General features: G+C 53.2%; 4 protein-coding genes across 10 annotated transcripts; 2 read left to right on the top strand and 2 right to left on the bottom strand.

Moving 5' to 3' along the window:
* Positions 1 to 1,200, bottom strand: cideb (cell death inducing DFFA like effector b). 2 transcript variants are annotated; one of them, XM_077588292.1, is made up of 5 exons: positions 1,020 to 1,200; positions 831 to 945; positions 619 to 768; positions 363 to 550; positions 1 to 282 (listed from the first exon to the last, which is right to left on the bottom strand). In XM_077588292.1, exons 1-5 carry the CDS (start codon positions 1,043 to 1,045, stop codon positions 126 to 128), a joined length of 636 nt encoding a protein of 211 aa, XP_077444418.1. In that variant the 5' UTR covers positions 1,046 to 1,200; the 3' UTR covers positions 1 to 125. The 2 variants fall into 2 exon arrangements, with proteins under 2 accessions (XP_077444418.1, XP_077444417.1); XM_077588291.1 differs by having other exon boundaries at positions 363 to 553; positions 1,020 to 1,175.
* Positions 1,201 to 1,653: 453 nt separating this feature from the next.
* On the top strand, positions 1,654 to 5,406 carry tinf2 (TERF1 (TRF1)-interacting nuclear factor 2). 3 transcript variants are annotated; one of them, XM_077588289.1, is made up of 11 exons: positions 1,654 to 1,827; positions 2,850 to 3,090; positions 3,159 to 3,269; positions 3,354 to 3,449; positions 3,527 to 3,637; positions 3,705 to 3,828; positions 3,893 to 4,196; positions 4,325 to 4,389; positions 4,896 to 4,969; positions 5,043 to 5,164; positions 5,230 to 5,406. In XM_077588289.1, exons 2-10 carry the CDS (start codon positions 2,965 to 2,967, stop codon positions 5,157 to 5,159), a joined length of 1,128 nt encoding a protein of 375 aa, XP_077444415.1. In that variant the 5' UTR covers positions 1,654 to 1,827; positions 2,850 to 2,964; the 3' UTR covers positions 5,160 to 5,164; positions 5,230 to 5,406. The 3 variants fall into 3 exon arrangements, with proteins under 3 accessions (XP_077444415.1, XP_077444413.1, XP_077444414.1); XM_077588287.1 differs by having other exon boundaries at positions 2,888 to 3,090; XM_077588288.1 differs by having other exon boundaries at positions 2,888 to 3,090; positions 5,279 to 5,406.
* Positions 5,170 to 6,970, bottom strand: dhrs4 (dehydrogenase/reductase (SDR family) member 4). 2 transcript variants are annotated; one of them, XM_077588293.1, is made up of 9 exons: positions 6,874 to 6,970; positions 6,395 to 6,509; positions 6,147 to 6,324; positions 5,976 to 6,077; positions 5,846 to 5,916; positions 5,726 to 5,777; positions 5,523 to 5,657; positions 5,408 to 5,463; positions 5,170 to 5,338 (listed from the first exon to the last, which is right to left on the bottom strand). In XM_077588293.1, exons 2-9 carry the CDS (start codon positions 6,451 to 6,453, stop codon positions 5,224 to 5,226), a joined length of 768 nt encoding a protein of 255 aa, XP_077444419.1. In that variant the 5' UTR covers positions 6,454 to 6,509; positions 6,874 to 6,970; the 3' UTR covers positions 5,170 to 5,223. The 2 variants fall into 2 exon arrangements, with proteins under 2 accessions (XP_077444419.1, XP_077444421.1); XM_077588295.1 differs by having other exon boundaries at positions 6,395 to 6,518; positions 6,874 to 6,944.
* Positions 6,971 to 7,450: 480 nt separating this feature from the next.
* efs (embryonal Fyn-associated substrate) lies at positions 7,451 to 13,466 on the top strand. Of its 3 annotated transcripts, none has more exons than XM_077588283.1 (8): positions 7,451 to 7,597; positions 7,958 to 8,089; positions 8,489 to 9,622; positions 9,696 to 9,827; positions 10,296 to 11,204; positions 11,307 to 11,363; positions 11,812 to 12,069; positions 12,139 to 13,466. In XM_077588283.1, exons 2-8 carry the CDS (start codon positions 8,078 to 8,080, stop codon positions 12,322 to 12,324), a joined length of 2,688 nt encoding a protein of 895 aa, XP_077444409.1. In that variant the 5' UTR covers positions 7,451 to 7,597; positions 7,958 to 8,077; the 3' UTR covers positions 12,325 to 13,466. The 3 variants fall into 3 exon arrangements, with proteins under 3 accessions (XP_077444409.1, XP_077444412.1, XP_077444410.1); XM_077588284.1 differs by having other exon boundaries at positions 7,465 to 7,586; positions 7,957 to 8,089; XM_077588286.1 differs by lacking the exon at positions 11,307 to 11,363.
* Positions 13,467 to 13,538: the final 72 nt, after the last annotated feature.

Below are 13,538 nucleotides of genomic sequence, written 5' to 3' on the forward strand. Positions count from 1 at the left end.
TTCACATTTTAGCTTCTTTTATTCCTTATTGTTGCCTTTTAAGTAAGCGTTCCTTCTGCATCAGTATACTGTACATTGCAGTGTGTACGATAATAAAATACGGCTCATCCAAATCTGTTGTCGTCTCAAAAGCCCCAATAATATTTTTTGGCATTATTGTCCTTCGTTGGCGTTGGCTGCCAGAGCTCCACCCCCTCGATAACACGGCGGATGACGGAGGCCGAGGTGATGAGGAGGTGTCCGGCTGCGTTCAGGAGAGCCGAGGCCACGCGGAGGGCCTCCCTAAAAAAAAACCACACACACACACACACACACACAAAAAAACAACGAGGGGCTGATAGGATGGACCAGGATGTGCTTACCTGAGGACTTTCTTGGGCCCCAGACACTGGAAGTCGGCGCTGACGGAGTACAGGCCCTGGAACGTGGCCTTCACGCTCAGGGAGCCAAACATATCCTTGGGGTTTATTTTGTAAAGGTCAAAGGTGACGCTGGCGATGTCTTTCGCTTCCTTGGAGTCGAGCTTGTCTTTCCGCAGGGCCACGGACTCCTTCTAAAACCATTGGAGACCCTTAGCGTCGGTTCCCCGGGAGCCAGAAACGGAGATTTTTTTTTTACCGATGGGGGTCGCCACGTCTGTCCGGGCCCCAGAGCCACAATGGCGGCGTTGTCCGGGAGTGTCTCCAGAAAGTCGTCGGAGTCCACCTCGGTCCCGTCCTCCTCGCAGACCAGGGACGCCAGGGCCTTCAGCGACAACGCCCGACAGACCTGCCACCCAAAAGGCGGAATGGAGAAGGGCCCGAGTGGCACAAAACGGCGGAGGAAATCACCTTGTCTTTCAGCTCCTCGAGGGTCGAGGCCGTGACGCCCTTCTTGGCCTCGCCTTGGTGGCCGCGCACCCTGAATGGACGCTGGGACGGAGACCACACGCGCTTGGATACGGACCTGAGGACAGAAATGAAGGAAGCCACCTGAAGACCTTGCCTGGCCTATTTTCATAGCTAAATTGGACGACTTACCTCAACAACGACGTGGTGGATTCCATTCCGCTTCGAGCGTGACGCGCGGCTAACCACAACAACAATGTTTTGAGTGGGCCAGTCCGAACTTTGCCCCCAAAGTGATGATGGTCCAGATAGAGGAGCGCCGAGGCAAAGTTCACCCAGATATGATCGGTCTCTCTCTCTCTTAACTCATCTGAGGCGAAGGACGTCCAATCCATTTGTACTTGTGATTCATAACAACATTTGGCGACAGATTAACGACAAGGTTATAAGAGTGATGACTATCAGGCGACCGTTCTCTGCTGATAATCATGTTTTGGTGCAAATGATGGCAGTCGCTGTCCAATCCGTTTAGAACGGGAGACTTGGCAGAGACTCATTACACAGTAGAAGGATGGTTGGGCGCCTTTAGACTAAATTGAAGGGAGAAATCAGTAATATTAGGGTGAGCACAGGTTAATTTGAACTATTTTTTTAATAAAAAAAATAATTTACAAATAATATAAATCTATTCGCTTTTTATCAAACTATTCATTATTTCTATTGTTGCACAAAAAACTAAAAAGTCTCCATTATTTCTTTTCACGTATACTGTTGTTTGAGCGTCCGCATCGCCGGAAACGGGTTGGCTGACGTCATTTCCCCAAAAAGCGCGCTCGTTGAAAGAACGGGGGACGTCGCTCGAACGACTTTTTGCTCCTACGGCTCGACTTAAGCACCCCGTGCACGATGCGTTTTAACGCTTGAATAAGTTCAACGTCATTAGGAAAACCAGCCGTTCGACGTGGAACGATGGCGTCAAGATTCTCCGATATCTACCGTGGTGAGTAACTTCTACCAAACCAACCATAAAAGTATCGCCGTTGATTCCGTGGGACCAATTTTGGCTCACTTTTGCTCCCCCGAACTCAACCGGAGTCCAAATGCCAAAATGGCTACAATATACTGCGGTCAGGCCAGCGAACGCTCGCGTTTTCGTGGTCAAATGACCGGACGCTTAAAATAGCTCGCCGGCTTAGTCCAAGCATTACGGTAATTCCATTCAAAACAATAGTGGCGAGGCAGGAGGTGACTTCCGTGTGTTCGTAGCGATTTTAAACCCACAAAAATACTACTTACAATCTACCGTGATTGAAAACGATGAAAAAATGTTGGAAAAAAATGAATTTGTCAAGCGTCAGTGTTTCAAACAGGCACTTAAGAGGCCAAAATCACATTTCCATAGAGAGACTGCCACCTATCGGATTCGGTCGGCATTGCAGCAAACTAGCATTTTCTTTTTTTAATCACACACACAAACATTAAAAAATTAAATTAAATCAAGTTCGAGTACTTCAATGTATTTTTAAACAATATTAATATTTTATTTAAATGGAGTAACCTAAAGCAACTACATTTTAATTTGATTACAGATTTAAATGAGTTTATTTTGGTTACTCCATTTAAATAAGACATGAATCTTATTTAAAAATACATTCAATTACTGAAACTTGATTCATTTGAGTCCTTCATTTTTTTTAAATGTTTGTAAGTGTGATTAAAATAGAAAAAAAACGCTACTCGGTTGTCGCAATCCCGACCAAATCCGATAGATGGCAGTCTCTCTATGGAAAAGTGATTTTTGCCTCTTAAGTGCCTGTTCCAAAACAAAATAAGGACTGGTGATGACGATAGTAATACACTAAGAACGGATTATTAATGTTTGATATAAATTGGACCAATCCTAGTAATACACCTCTCTGACTACTATCATTTTGAAAATTATGCAATTTGACAGATTAAATTAGAAGAAAATTGGAATTAAATGTGTACTTTGTAGCAAAATGAAATCCAAATTTCTCACAGGAGCTCCTCACCCTGTTTTGTTGTTCTCGCCCGGCCAGAAGTGGCCCTTCCTTTCACCGCCTTGAAACAGCTGGCTCCGCCCACCCGCTTGGTGTCCGCAGCCCTGTGGAAGGTGATGAAGCGGCGGGACGTGGCGCAGTACGGCGTCCTGGAGGAGTTTGTGGCGTCCACCTGCGAGTGCGTCGACGGCTTGCTCACCTTGAGGCACCGCAGCAAGCTCCAAATGGGCTTGAGGGGTCGAGTGGGTATCTCGTACGAGACGCTTCCGGATTGGACGGCCGCCCCGTTGACCTTTTGACTGCTCCCTAGCTCGTCTTGGAACTCCTTCGCGGCCCCCGACCGGACGCCGGCGTCATCCAGAGCCACCTAAAAAGGATCAGCATCCCCTACCCGCCGTCGACTTCGGCGTCCGCCACCGTGGTAGGGTTGGCGTCCTCGGCTCGATGCGGTCCCGGCCGTCCGACCGCGTCCGCTCGACAGACGTCGGCGTTTTTCTCCCGCTAGAAAAGCGACGCCAAGCTGGAAAAATCGGTGGAGAGTTTCCACGCGTTGATTGGCGAGCTCCTCGACGACCCGGTTGCCAGATTCAAGTACTTCCAGGTGAGTTTGAGTCTAGGGGGTATCGGGGCGATCTTCCATTCAGTTTGGAGCAACCGAACGGTCTTCCTTGTCGACAGGAGCAGTTTCCCGAGGACTACGGTCCCGCGTTCCAGCAGGCGTTGGAGAAGCTGATGTGGGAGTTCCTGATCCGACTGGATCAACTGCTCCCTGTACCCAGCCTCGCTCAGGTAGGTGAAGCGACTCGCAAAAGAAGCCGTGTGACGGAAACCGCTGTCCGGTCGGTCCGCCTCGCAGACCGTGTCCTGGCTCTGCGAAACCCCGGAGATTTTGGAACAATGCGGCAAGTCGGTGTCCGTGCCGGAGGTTTTAAAGCTTTTGCTGGAGCACCAATCCCGTCTCGGGTACCCGCAGTCTCCAAGTAAGTCCGCATTCGCGTGGGTCCGTCTTTCCCACGATTCCATGGCTTGGGTTTCTCCCCACAGTCGCCTTCTCTCAGGAAACGCAAGACTCCGACTCCACGTCGCTGTCCTTACCCCCCTCGGGAACGACGCCGGGGTCCTCCGCGGACGGAAACTCGTCGGAATGGAGCGTAAATAGTGGGGAAACGGCCGTGTGGCAAAAACGCCGGCGACTCGTCGACGCCTGCCTGAGCCAGCAACCCAAAGTGGTCCTGCAAAAGCTGGCGCACTCCGGGATCAGCGAAGGGGCGGCGTTATTCTACGGGTCCGTGGGGCGCCGCCCTCAAACGCCTTCCTGGTTGAAAGACTGGAACGCTAATGAGAGAGAGTAAGCAGACCAGTTAATCCATTTTCAAAAGAGATTTTGAAGAGGTCCAAAAAATAGCACAAAAGGTGTTTTGGGATCATCCAATGTGATTTTGTGATGCCAAAATTTGGTCATTGTGGTCCTTTCAGAAAGCAACCCAAGAGAGAATCCCAACACGCCGTCCCGTCTTCTCCTCTCAAGCTCAGCACCTCGGGTATCCAGTTCTGCTTTTTAGTTCGCCGCAACGGGCTAACTCGGCTCCAATAATTCCAGATATCCTAAAGTTATCATCTAAAAAAACACTGGGATCCGATATTTGACAAATGTTAGCAATGTTCCCTCTAATTTTTTTGTTTGTCTGAGCAAAAAGACAACCTCCCTGAGCACACCGAGTACCAGTGTGAGCAACATCATCATTGCTCGCTATGGGCACACACCAGTATCATGTCTACTACACATAAATTATTTAGTAATAATAAAATGTCATGATTAATATCTATGAATGGGCGGCCTGGCAGATGAGTGGTTCGCGCGTCGGCCTCAGCTAAAAAAAAAAGGATTTTATTTTGTGCGCTCCATATGATTTGCTGTGCGCAGAGAAGACGAGAGTAGTGCGCAATTGCACACACGCACATCTTAGAGGGAACATTGGATGTTAGCAAGTTTGACTTTAGCGTTAGCGCACGTAGATTTGACTCCGTCATATCCAATTGCGTTTAGGTTCCCTGGGCACGGCCAGCGACGACTACGTCCCCGACTCGGAGGACGAAAACACCAAGAAGTTCAAGGAAAGGGTACGTGAAGACGCCTCGGTCGCCTCCCTCCCCCCGCCGCCGCCTTGACGCCCCCCTCCGTTCTCGCCCCCAGCTGTTTAACAAGCGCTACTGCAAAACCAAACACGGCACCTACTTGCCAACTCTGCGGGAATTCTGGAAGCGCAAGAACCACGCCTCGCCGCGTCAACGTAGAAGCATGAGAACGTGACACTTGTACGTTTCATCCGTCCAAATTGTTTTTAAGTCAATAAAGCATTTTATCAAAATATGTATCACAGCCGACAGCCGATTCCGCCGGTAACGGCGACCGTTTCTCCCGTGATGTAGGACGCCTCGTCCGAGCACAGAAACGCCACCGTCCCCCCGATGTCGTCCGGCTCGCCAACTCTGTCCAGAACCGAAAAGCGCACGTCAAAGACTATTTTTTTTCTACAATAAATGGAAATGAAACCGCACCTTTTAATGCACATCTGTTTTTGGAACTGGTCCATGATGTCGTCGCTTTGCCACAACTGTGAAGGGTCGCGGAATCATTGACGTAGGAGTCACGAAAAGTGTGTTGGGGGCTCACCGGGGCGCTGAAGTTGGTTTTGATGATCCCGGGGGCCACGCAATTCACCCTGATGTTGTCCTGAGCCAACTCGGGGGCCAGCGCTCGGGTTAAACTCACCAAGGCCGTCTTGCTGACGCTGTACGCCCCTAAACCCTGCGGAAACGGCGCCCCCGAAGAAGTCAGAAAACCTTCTCGCCAGCGGACGACGGTTAAAGTCCGACCTGCATGGGTTGGTAGGCGGCCAGGGACGAGACGAACACGACATTGCCGCCCCTGAAACCAAGCGACCACTCAAAACAACCCATTGTAATCCCTTGACAGCGATTGGTTGTTGAACTCACCCTCTTTTTATCATGTGAGGGACCACCAATTTGGTCAAGAGGAAGGCCGCTTTGACGTTGACGGCCATAATCTGAAAGATTTCCGCCAGATTTGTCCCGTTGCATGAAATAGCCCGTCGTGGGAACCCACCTTGTCCCAAACCTCCTCGGTGGTGTCCATGAGGTTTCCGAAAAAAGGGTTGACGGCCGCGTTGGACACCAGGATGTCGACGCCGCCGCACTGATCCAGAGTCTGCGCAAATCACCTGTGAGCTTCACAATGGAGGAAATGCTGGATTGTTGTTATTGTTGTTTTTCCGACCGTCTGAAGCAGTTTTTCCCGGTCGCCTTCTTTCCCGACGTTGCAGGTGGTGCCGGTGACCCGGATGTTCTGGCTCTGGAGCAGGGCCACCGCCTTTTCCACGCCGGTTTGCCGCCTGCTGCTCACCACCACGTGCGCCCCTCTCTTGCCCAGGGCCTTGGCGGCGGCCAGGCCGATCCTGAGGTGGCGGTAGACGGCCTTGTGACCTCCGACCTCTCTGCTAGACATTCTTTTACCCGGATTCTTACCCGGCCGTCGAGGCTGTGACAATGGCCACTTTCCCTGCGAGGCTGCCCTGAGACATCATTCTCGGTCCTGAGGCAGATGTGTTGCCAAGGCCACTTGAGGAACCTTCTGCGTCACCTGCGGGGTCTCAAACACATTTGTTGTTTCCAGTAGTTGCCATAAGAGGTCAGAAAAGACTAGTTTTTGTCCAGGTGACACTCCTATCGCTCTAATGCTGTTGTACCTTAAGATACCACACATGTTACTAATACAGTACACCCTGTTGTTTGTGTTTACATTGACTAGAGACGGCAATACGGCAAAAAACATTAGAAGCAGTATAGTCTGCAAAAACGCTTGCATTGGTCGTCAAGCAACTCCACACTGAAAGCTACGTCGTAGAAAGCATTTGATTTATGTCACCACAATTGAATAGAAACTAGAGCAATAGGAATTTAAGTATAAACTAGCATTTACACACAAAAACAACAAAAGGCAAGACCTTTATACTCCTTGAACTGGAACGGCGCAGCCGCACATTACTTCCGGTTGCCCTCTTGAAGTTTCAGAGGCAGGAAATGACGCGCATGCGCATTAACCTATTGACTTTAAATGAACACAGATGACAAATAACACTTCCCCGGTTTTCTGACATTTTTGGTTTTTGAATACAACGTTCGATTTATTTACTAATCATATATTTGCTCAATAGCTTTTCGGCCATTTGACTTATTGACCACAAATCAGCGCAAACGATGGTTTAAAAATATAAACTCCACCACAATAAGAAGCTTAAAGTAGTATTTGAGTTGATATACAAGCTAGACACATTCCGTTTTTATTTCGTCCAGTCCATCCCGTTACGTATTCGGCGATTTTAATTTGCGGCGTTTGAATTTGGCTGGATTGCTATTTTCATTTTTTTTAAACAAGCCCTAAACGCACCTCGTGGCAAGGAGCCAATCAGCGAGGGAGAGGGAGGGTTACGCGACCTATCAAATAACTGGATTGGCTGAGCGAATGATGCCGACGCCTCCCATGTTGTGTAGATCGACGGAATACGTCAGCGTCGGTGGAGGGCGGAGATCATTTTGTTGTCATCGGCCTGAAATGATTGAACGCCAATGGCCACTGCACTGGTTTTTTACGCTTGAGGAGAAACGCTTAACCCACATCTCTCACTGAACGCCGATGTGGATCTTTGCCGGCGATTACGCTAAAGAAAGGTGATGCATGATTTTATTCCGAATTTTAACGCCATCGCGATGGAACCGTGGAAGGTTTTGACCTCTTTTGTGTTATAAATGCGCTACTGATCCAGCGTTTTAGTCCAGCAATGTTCGCGAACTAGGCCGCGGTAGTGAATGACGTTCCAATAGGTTCGACATTTATCGTTTCTCCACATAAGCAAATCATTTTTTTTAAATGAGTTCATTCGAACATAAAATTGGGTTCTACACTACGGTTATACTCAAACGTTATACCGGGGCGTGGATCGATCGGACAGGTGGCGACTCGTCGCCGTCAATTCTGGATTATTTCGAAATAAATTGGTGCTTGAAATAACGGTTCCGAACGACCCACAGGCCTAGCGGTCGTTTTTCCCAAGGCGGAGACGATGTGAGCTGAAAGGACCTCGTTGATCGACCGGAATTTTCCGATTGGACCTTCTCCGAGACCCTAATAACTCTCACAAGTTGACAACCATGTCGGTTTCTGTAAGTATCTGAACCGAGGGCATCATATTAAGTTGTCATTCACTTTTAGTGTACTACAGAATGTTTTGGTCAGGGGGGTCTAGGGGGGCGTCCCACATGGCACTGGTCCCATGGGGGTTGGCTTTAAAAAAAAAGAGAAAGGCAGGGGGTTGTGGGTTGGCAATTAAACCCTAAACACAGAGGGACAGATGTGGCTCTAAACCCCCACCCTGGCAAGCCCTCGCCCCCTCACCCCCCCGCCCTCCTGCTCTGATCCCACTCATTACCATTAAGCCGCTCTGTCCATTTGACCACTGATCCACCGCCGGGATCACCGCACGTTTTAATATTTGAACTGGAGTTAGTGTCGCGTGTCTCCAATCGGAACATGAAAACAAAGCCTTCCTTCCTCCCACGTAGACGGTGTTAGCGAAAGCGCTGTTCGACAACACGGCCGAGAGCCCGGAGGAGCTGGCCTTCCGCAAGGGCGACATCCTGATGGTTTTGGAGCAGGAGCAGAACGGGGGGCCCGGCTGGTGGCTCTGCTCCCTCCACGGTCGACAGGGCATCGCCCCGGCCAATCGTCTGCGCCTCCTCCAGACCGCCCCCGCCCCCGGGCCGGACTCCGTCTACCTGTCACCCGGTCCGCCGTCGGCCCGCGGCAACGAGGACGACGCGGAGGCGGTGTACCGCTCCCCGCCCGCCGCGGGTGGGAACCGAGGGGCCGGCGGGACCTCCAGATCCGGCGAGCTCCGCAAAGCGGATGGCGGACGGCCGCGTTCGCACTCAAGTTCCGGATCCAGACCCAGGCCGGATTGGGATTTAGGGAGCGGGGGGCGCCCGCGTTCCCCTTCCCTTCGAGGACGCGGCACAGACGGGACCGGGGCGCTTTATCAGAGCCCCGCCAGCCCGATCCCGTCTTCTGCCCGCCAGCCCCGAGCTCAGAATGCCCACGCCAGAGCGGATGAGGACTCCGAGGACACCACTTATCTCGTCCCCCGAGAAACGCTAACCGGGGGACACGCCGATGACTGTTACCTGGTGCCTAAAGGCACGCCGCTGGCCAGCGAGGACGTTTACCAGTCCCCGACCGGAGGAGTCGTCGTCGCCAACGGGCCCCCCTCGGTCGCCGGGGCCCCCCAGTCTAAAGTGAGTCAGGACGGGCCCGGGATGTACCAAACCCCCTCTTCGGTGGCCGTAACTCTTCATCGGACTTCGTCCTCCCCCGGCCAAGCGCCTCCCCGGCCCCTCCTCAAGGGCCCGTCACCCGGCCCCGCCGCGGCCAGGGGCCAAACGAGTCTCGCCTGCCACCGGGGGTCCCCTTTGCTAGTTAGAGCGGCCCACCCCCGAGTTCCCGGATCTCCAAATTTCGCCCGGAAGCCCCCGCCGCCCGCGCCTCCGGTTAGGGGAGTCACGCGGAAAGATGGGCAGCAGCCCGCGATTTTGTCAACCGACGGCGGCGCGGAGGCGGACGGTCAGGACGTGGAGAAAAGTAACGGCGCGCATCACGGGAAAGGAGAAAGTCGAGATTACGTGGACCCCGCGGACGACCAGGTTGGTGACGTCCGTGCGACGACGTGGCGCAGCCTTGACCCGAAACGTTTTGGTCACGTCTCTTATTCTCTAGGTATACGACACCCCGCCTAGCGGCAGGTGGCAGCGTGCGGTCCCGGCGGTTCCGGCAGTCCTGGGCAATGACGATGACGGCATCTACGACACCCCGCGCGCCGTCCCCCCGCACGTGGACCCGGAGACCGAGGTGATGACCACGATCTTTTCCGTTCCACGGTCTCCTTGAATGTGGCTTTCTTTAAACTCTCCACCTTAGTGGGCTACATTCTAAAACCCACTCCCCCACCGAAGGCCAGGCCGCACCTGTCATTGCGGTCAGTCGGCTATTTTTACCCCGGCCACACCCATCCGTTTGCGGGGGCCGGGCCTTAAGGCCACGGCACCAGTGGCCTCTCGGCACGGCTCCCAAAATGTGCGCGCCAGCTGTCGGAGTGTTTTTTTTTTTCCTCCACTCGCCGCATAAACGTTGACGTGGGGACGTTGAAGGGAATAAATATATCCTGGCCTTCGCCGGGTGGTTTGGAACTCTTTGATACAGCTGCGTACGCGTACGCGTGGGCGCAAAAGTCCGGCCGGCTGCCCAACTCGGGTACCGTCACGGATCCTTAGCGCAGAGCGCCACCTCCTGACCTGTCCCGTCCTTTCCAAATTTCAGGTGTACGACATTCCAACCATAACGCTGAACGGCTCCGCCCCGGAGGTCCAAGCGAGCGCCACCCCGCCGGACGACGTCTACAGCGTGCCCACTCTCCCGGGGGTCCCACCGGGGGAGTCGGCGGAGGAGGCGAGCCGGAACGGTCCCGCTAACGGCGTCCCGGCCTCCGAGAAGCGGGCGAGTGCGGGGGACCCTCCGGATTGCGGCATCTACGATATGCCCGCCCTGACGACCGAAGCCCTCCCCCACTCGTCGTCTTCCTCGTCCACCTCCACCCGCCGCCTCTCCGTGTCCAGCAACGGCTCCGGGGACGTCCAGTGGCGGGCCTCGCTCTCCGGTTCGGTCCACGCCGTGCTGGGCGCCGTCTCCTGCTCCCCCGCCGCTCTCTCGTCCCGAGACCTGGCCACGTCGCTGGCGGAAATCCTGTCCACGTGGAAGGCCAGCCACTCCGGGGACCCGCCGCCGCCCCTCCAGCAGGCCTGGGCTCGCCTGTCGGACCTGCTCCCCGCCTTGTCGGCCGTCGGCAACGCCCCCCCGTCGGAAGGACTCCTGTCGCTGGTCCAGCGCTCGCTGGAGGAGAGCGGCCTCCTTCTGCAGGCTCAGGGTCGCCCCCGTTTGCCCTCCCAGGAGTCCCTGTCCCGCAGGCCGCTCCCCGCTCTCCCGGGGTCGGACGGGAAGACGACCGGAGGCGGCATGGGGTCCCGCAAGAGTAGTTGGATCCAGGAAAGGCCCCTGCCCCCGACCCCCCAGCCGGCCTTTCCCACGCCTCCCGCTCAGGCCCCGGGGCCCCTCTCGGCCGGCCGCGGCGACGGCGACGAGGACCCCGGCAACGAGTACGCCGGAATAGGCCTGACTCCCGTCCCGGCGCCGGTGCCAAACGGCGACAGCGTGGGATACGTCAAGCTGCAGGTTAGTTGTTTGTCTTTTTTTTTAATGAAAGCTATTCTTTGTGCTTTTCTTTATTTTCCGCCGTGGTTTGACTGGGTGTCCCGTGTTCTCGTGGCCATTCAGGGAAAACCAGAGCTTCCACTCTTCCAGAACGGACAAACAATCACTTCCGAGCCCAGAGTAAGTTCCGCCCACTATCTGAACGAGCTGCCTTTCTTTTCCGCTCGGCGCCAACGAGCAGAAATGTAGTCAAAGCTCGTTAAACCCCCCAACCTCGATTGAGCCGAATCTCCGGTCGGGATGAGTCAGGAGTCGAGCTCGAACGCGTTTCCCGGCGAGACGGGTGACTCGGGAATCCAGCTCATTTTGGCCGGAGTCCTGGCTTGCGCCCCAACAAGAGCTCACTTGTCTTTGCTAACAATCTAGCCTCACAGACGACGCGAGTCCGCGGGACAACCGACTCCAGACAAGGAGTCTTTCAACCGACGTCGTACTGTACGCACTTGTGCACGTCTACGTCTCCCGTTCCGATCCGTTGCTCTCCGGTCTATTATTTCCCAGATCTGAAATCCCGAGCCGCTTCGTTGAGTGTTTTTTTTTTTTTTTTTTTCCCCTCCGTTGCGTCCAGCTGACTCCGTCCCCTCCCCTGCCGGCCTCCCTCTCCCTGGAGGACTCGGAGCTGCTGTCCTTCTACTCGTCGCAGAGCCTGGCCCACCTCTCCTGCTTGGCCGACGCCATCGACGTGCTCTTCGCCAGCGTGCGGGCCAACCAGCCGCCGCGCGTCTTCGTGGCGCGCGGGAAGAGCCTGATCGTGACGGCGCACAAGCTGGTGTTCATCGGCGACACGCTATCCCGCCTCCTGGCCTCCGCCGACCTGCGGGCGAAGGTGCGCCGGTCGTTCGAGCCCGCCTCCCACGCGCTTCCTTCATTTTGCTCCTCCCCTTCTCCTCCGCAGATCACCACATCCGGTGGCGGGCTCTGCCAGGCCTTGAAGGCCGTGGTGGTGGCCACCAAGGGAGCCGCCCAGAACTACCCGTCGGTTTCGGCCTCCCAGGAGATGGTGGACCGGGTCGCCGAGCTCTCCCAGCAGGCCGCCGGATTCTCCACTCTACTCCAGCGCCTGGCCGAGATTTCCTCCTGATGTCCCGTAACGGGCCGCCGGCAAAATCTGGCGGACACCACGCAACTTTTTTTTCTCTCTCTTGGAAAATGCCTTATCTTCTTAACACAAATTTTTTTGGTTGTCACCGTCTTCCACTGTCGCGCATCTCGCTTCTTTTCTGTCCACTTCTGCTAACTTATTGAGGACCGGAAACTTCTTTTTTTGGGAGTTTTCCGATCTCGCATTTTACCGAAGGGTCGCCGAACGCCAATTGGAGAGGCTTTCGCAAAAGACTGGACTTTGACTTAACGGCACGATTCCGCTCGTCTTGTCTGTTTACATTTGAAAGTCGGTGTTTTTTTTAAGCTAGCGCGCCATTTTTTGCGGTCGGGCTTTTCTTTGTGTTTCCGTGTTCATCACTTTGTTCCGTTGAAATTGCCCTCAGCCACAGTTTCACGCGAAACCCGTCGACCAACTTTACCCGTCGCCGCGAGTTGCGACCTGCATGTCGCCTTCACTTGTTTTTTTTTGTTTGTTTGACATTTGCGCGACATGGCGGACTTTGCCCACGTTCTCTCTCCGTGTTCTACAACGCTGGAAAAGCTGTTCGCAGAGGCTACTCATCGCGATTTAAGAATATATGGACACCATGATAATTAAACCTCATCCTGCCAAGCATGTTTATTTTTTTTCCCTCTCTACTCTAGTGTCACCCTGTGGATGTTTGAAGTATTAATACAAACTACACTTATTACAAGTTTGAAGAGAAGAAAGTAACCTTTCTATTTATTTATATCTATTTTTTTTTCCTGATGCATAGCTTTACCATGGTTGAAATGATCATGCACATTTTTATTTCTTCATTGCAGTGGTTTGCCAGCTGCTCACTAGAGGCGGTGCTTTTGTAAACTAACATCCTCTAGTGACAGCCATGTTGTTAGTGTCAGTAGTGCATGTGACCCTTTGGAATTTAATTCAAGCAAGCTTGGTTTAACTTCAATCAAGCGAGTCATGTATATTTATTTTGACATATTGAAAAGATAATAAACGGTAGCGACATTGGCACAAGTTGGACCTAAAAGTGTTTTGGTCAAAGAAAGCATCCCCACTTTCATTTTACGCTCATTTGTCCAAAGCAGGTTTTCTACACTTTATAAACGCATTCCTGTATGTTCTTGCAATACAGACCTATTCACTCTTTGAACACTATGTTATGTCTGCCTTGTATGCCAGTCCAGAATAAACTTTTTTTA

This window comes from Stigmatopora argus, chromosome 20, assembly GCF_051989625.1.
Source record: "Stigmatopora argus isolate UIUO_Sarg chromosome 20, RoL_Sarg_1.0, whole genome shotgun sequence".
NCBI lineage: Eukaryota > Metazoa > Chordata > Actinopteri > Syngnathiformes > Syngnathidae > Stigmatopora > Stigmatopora argus.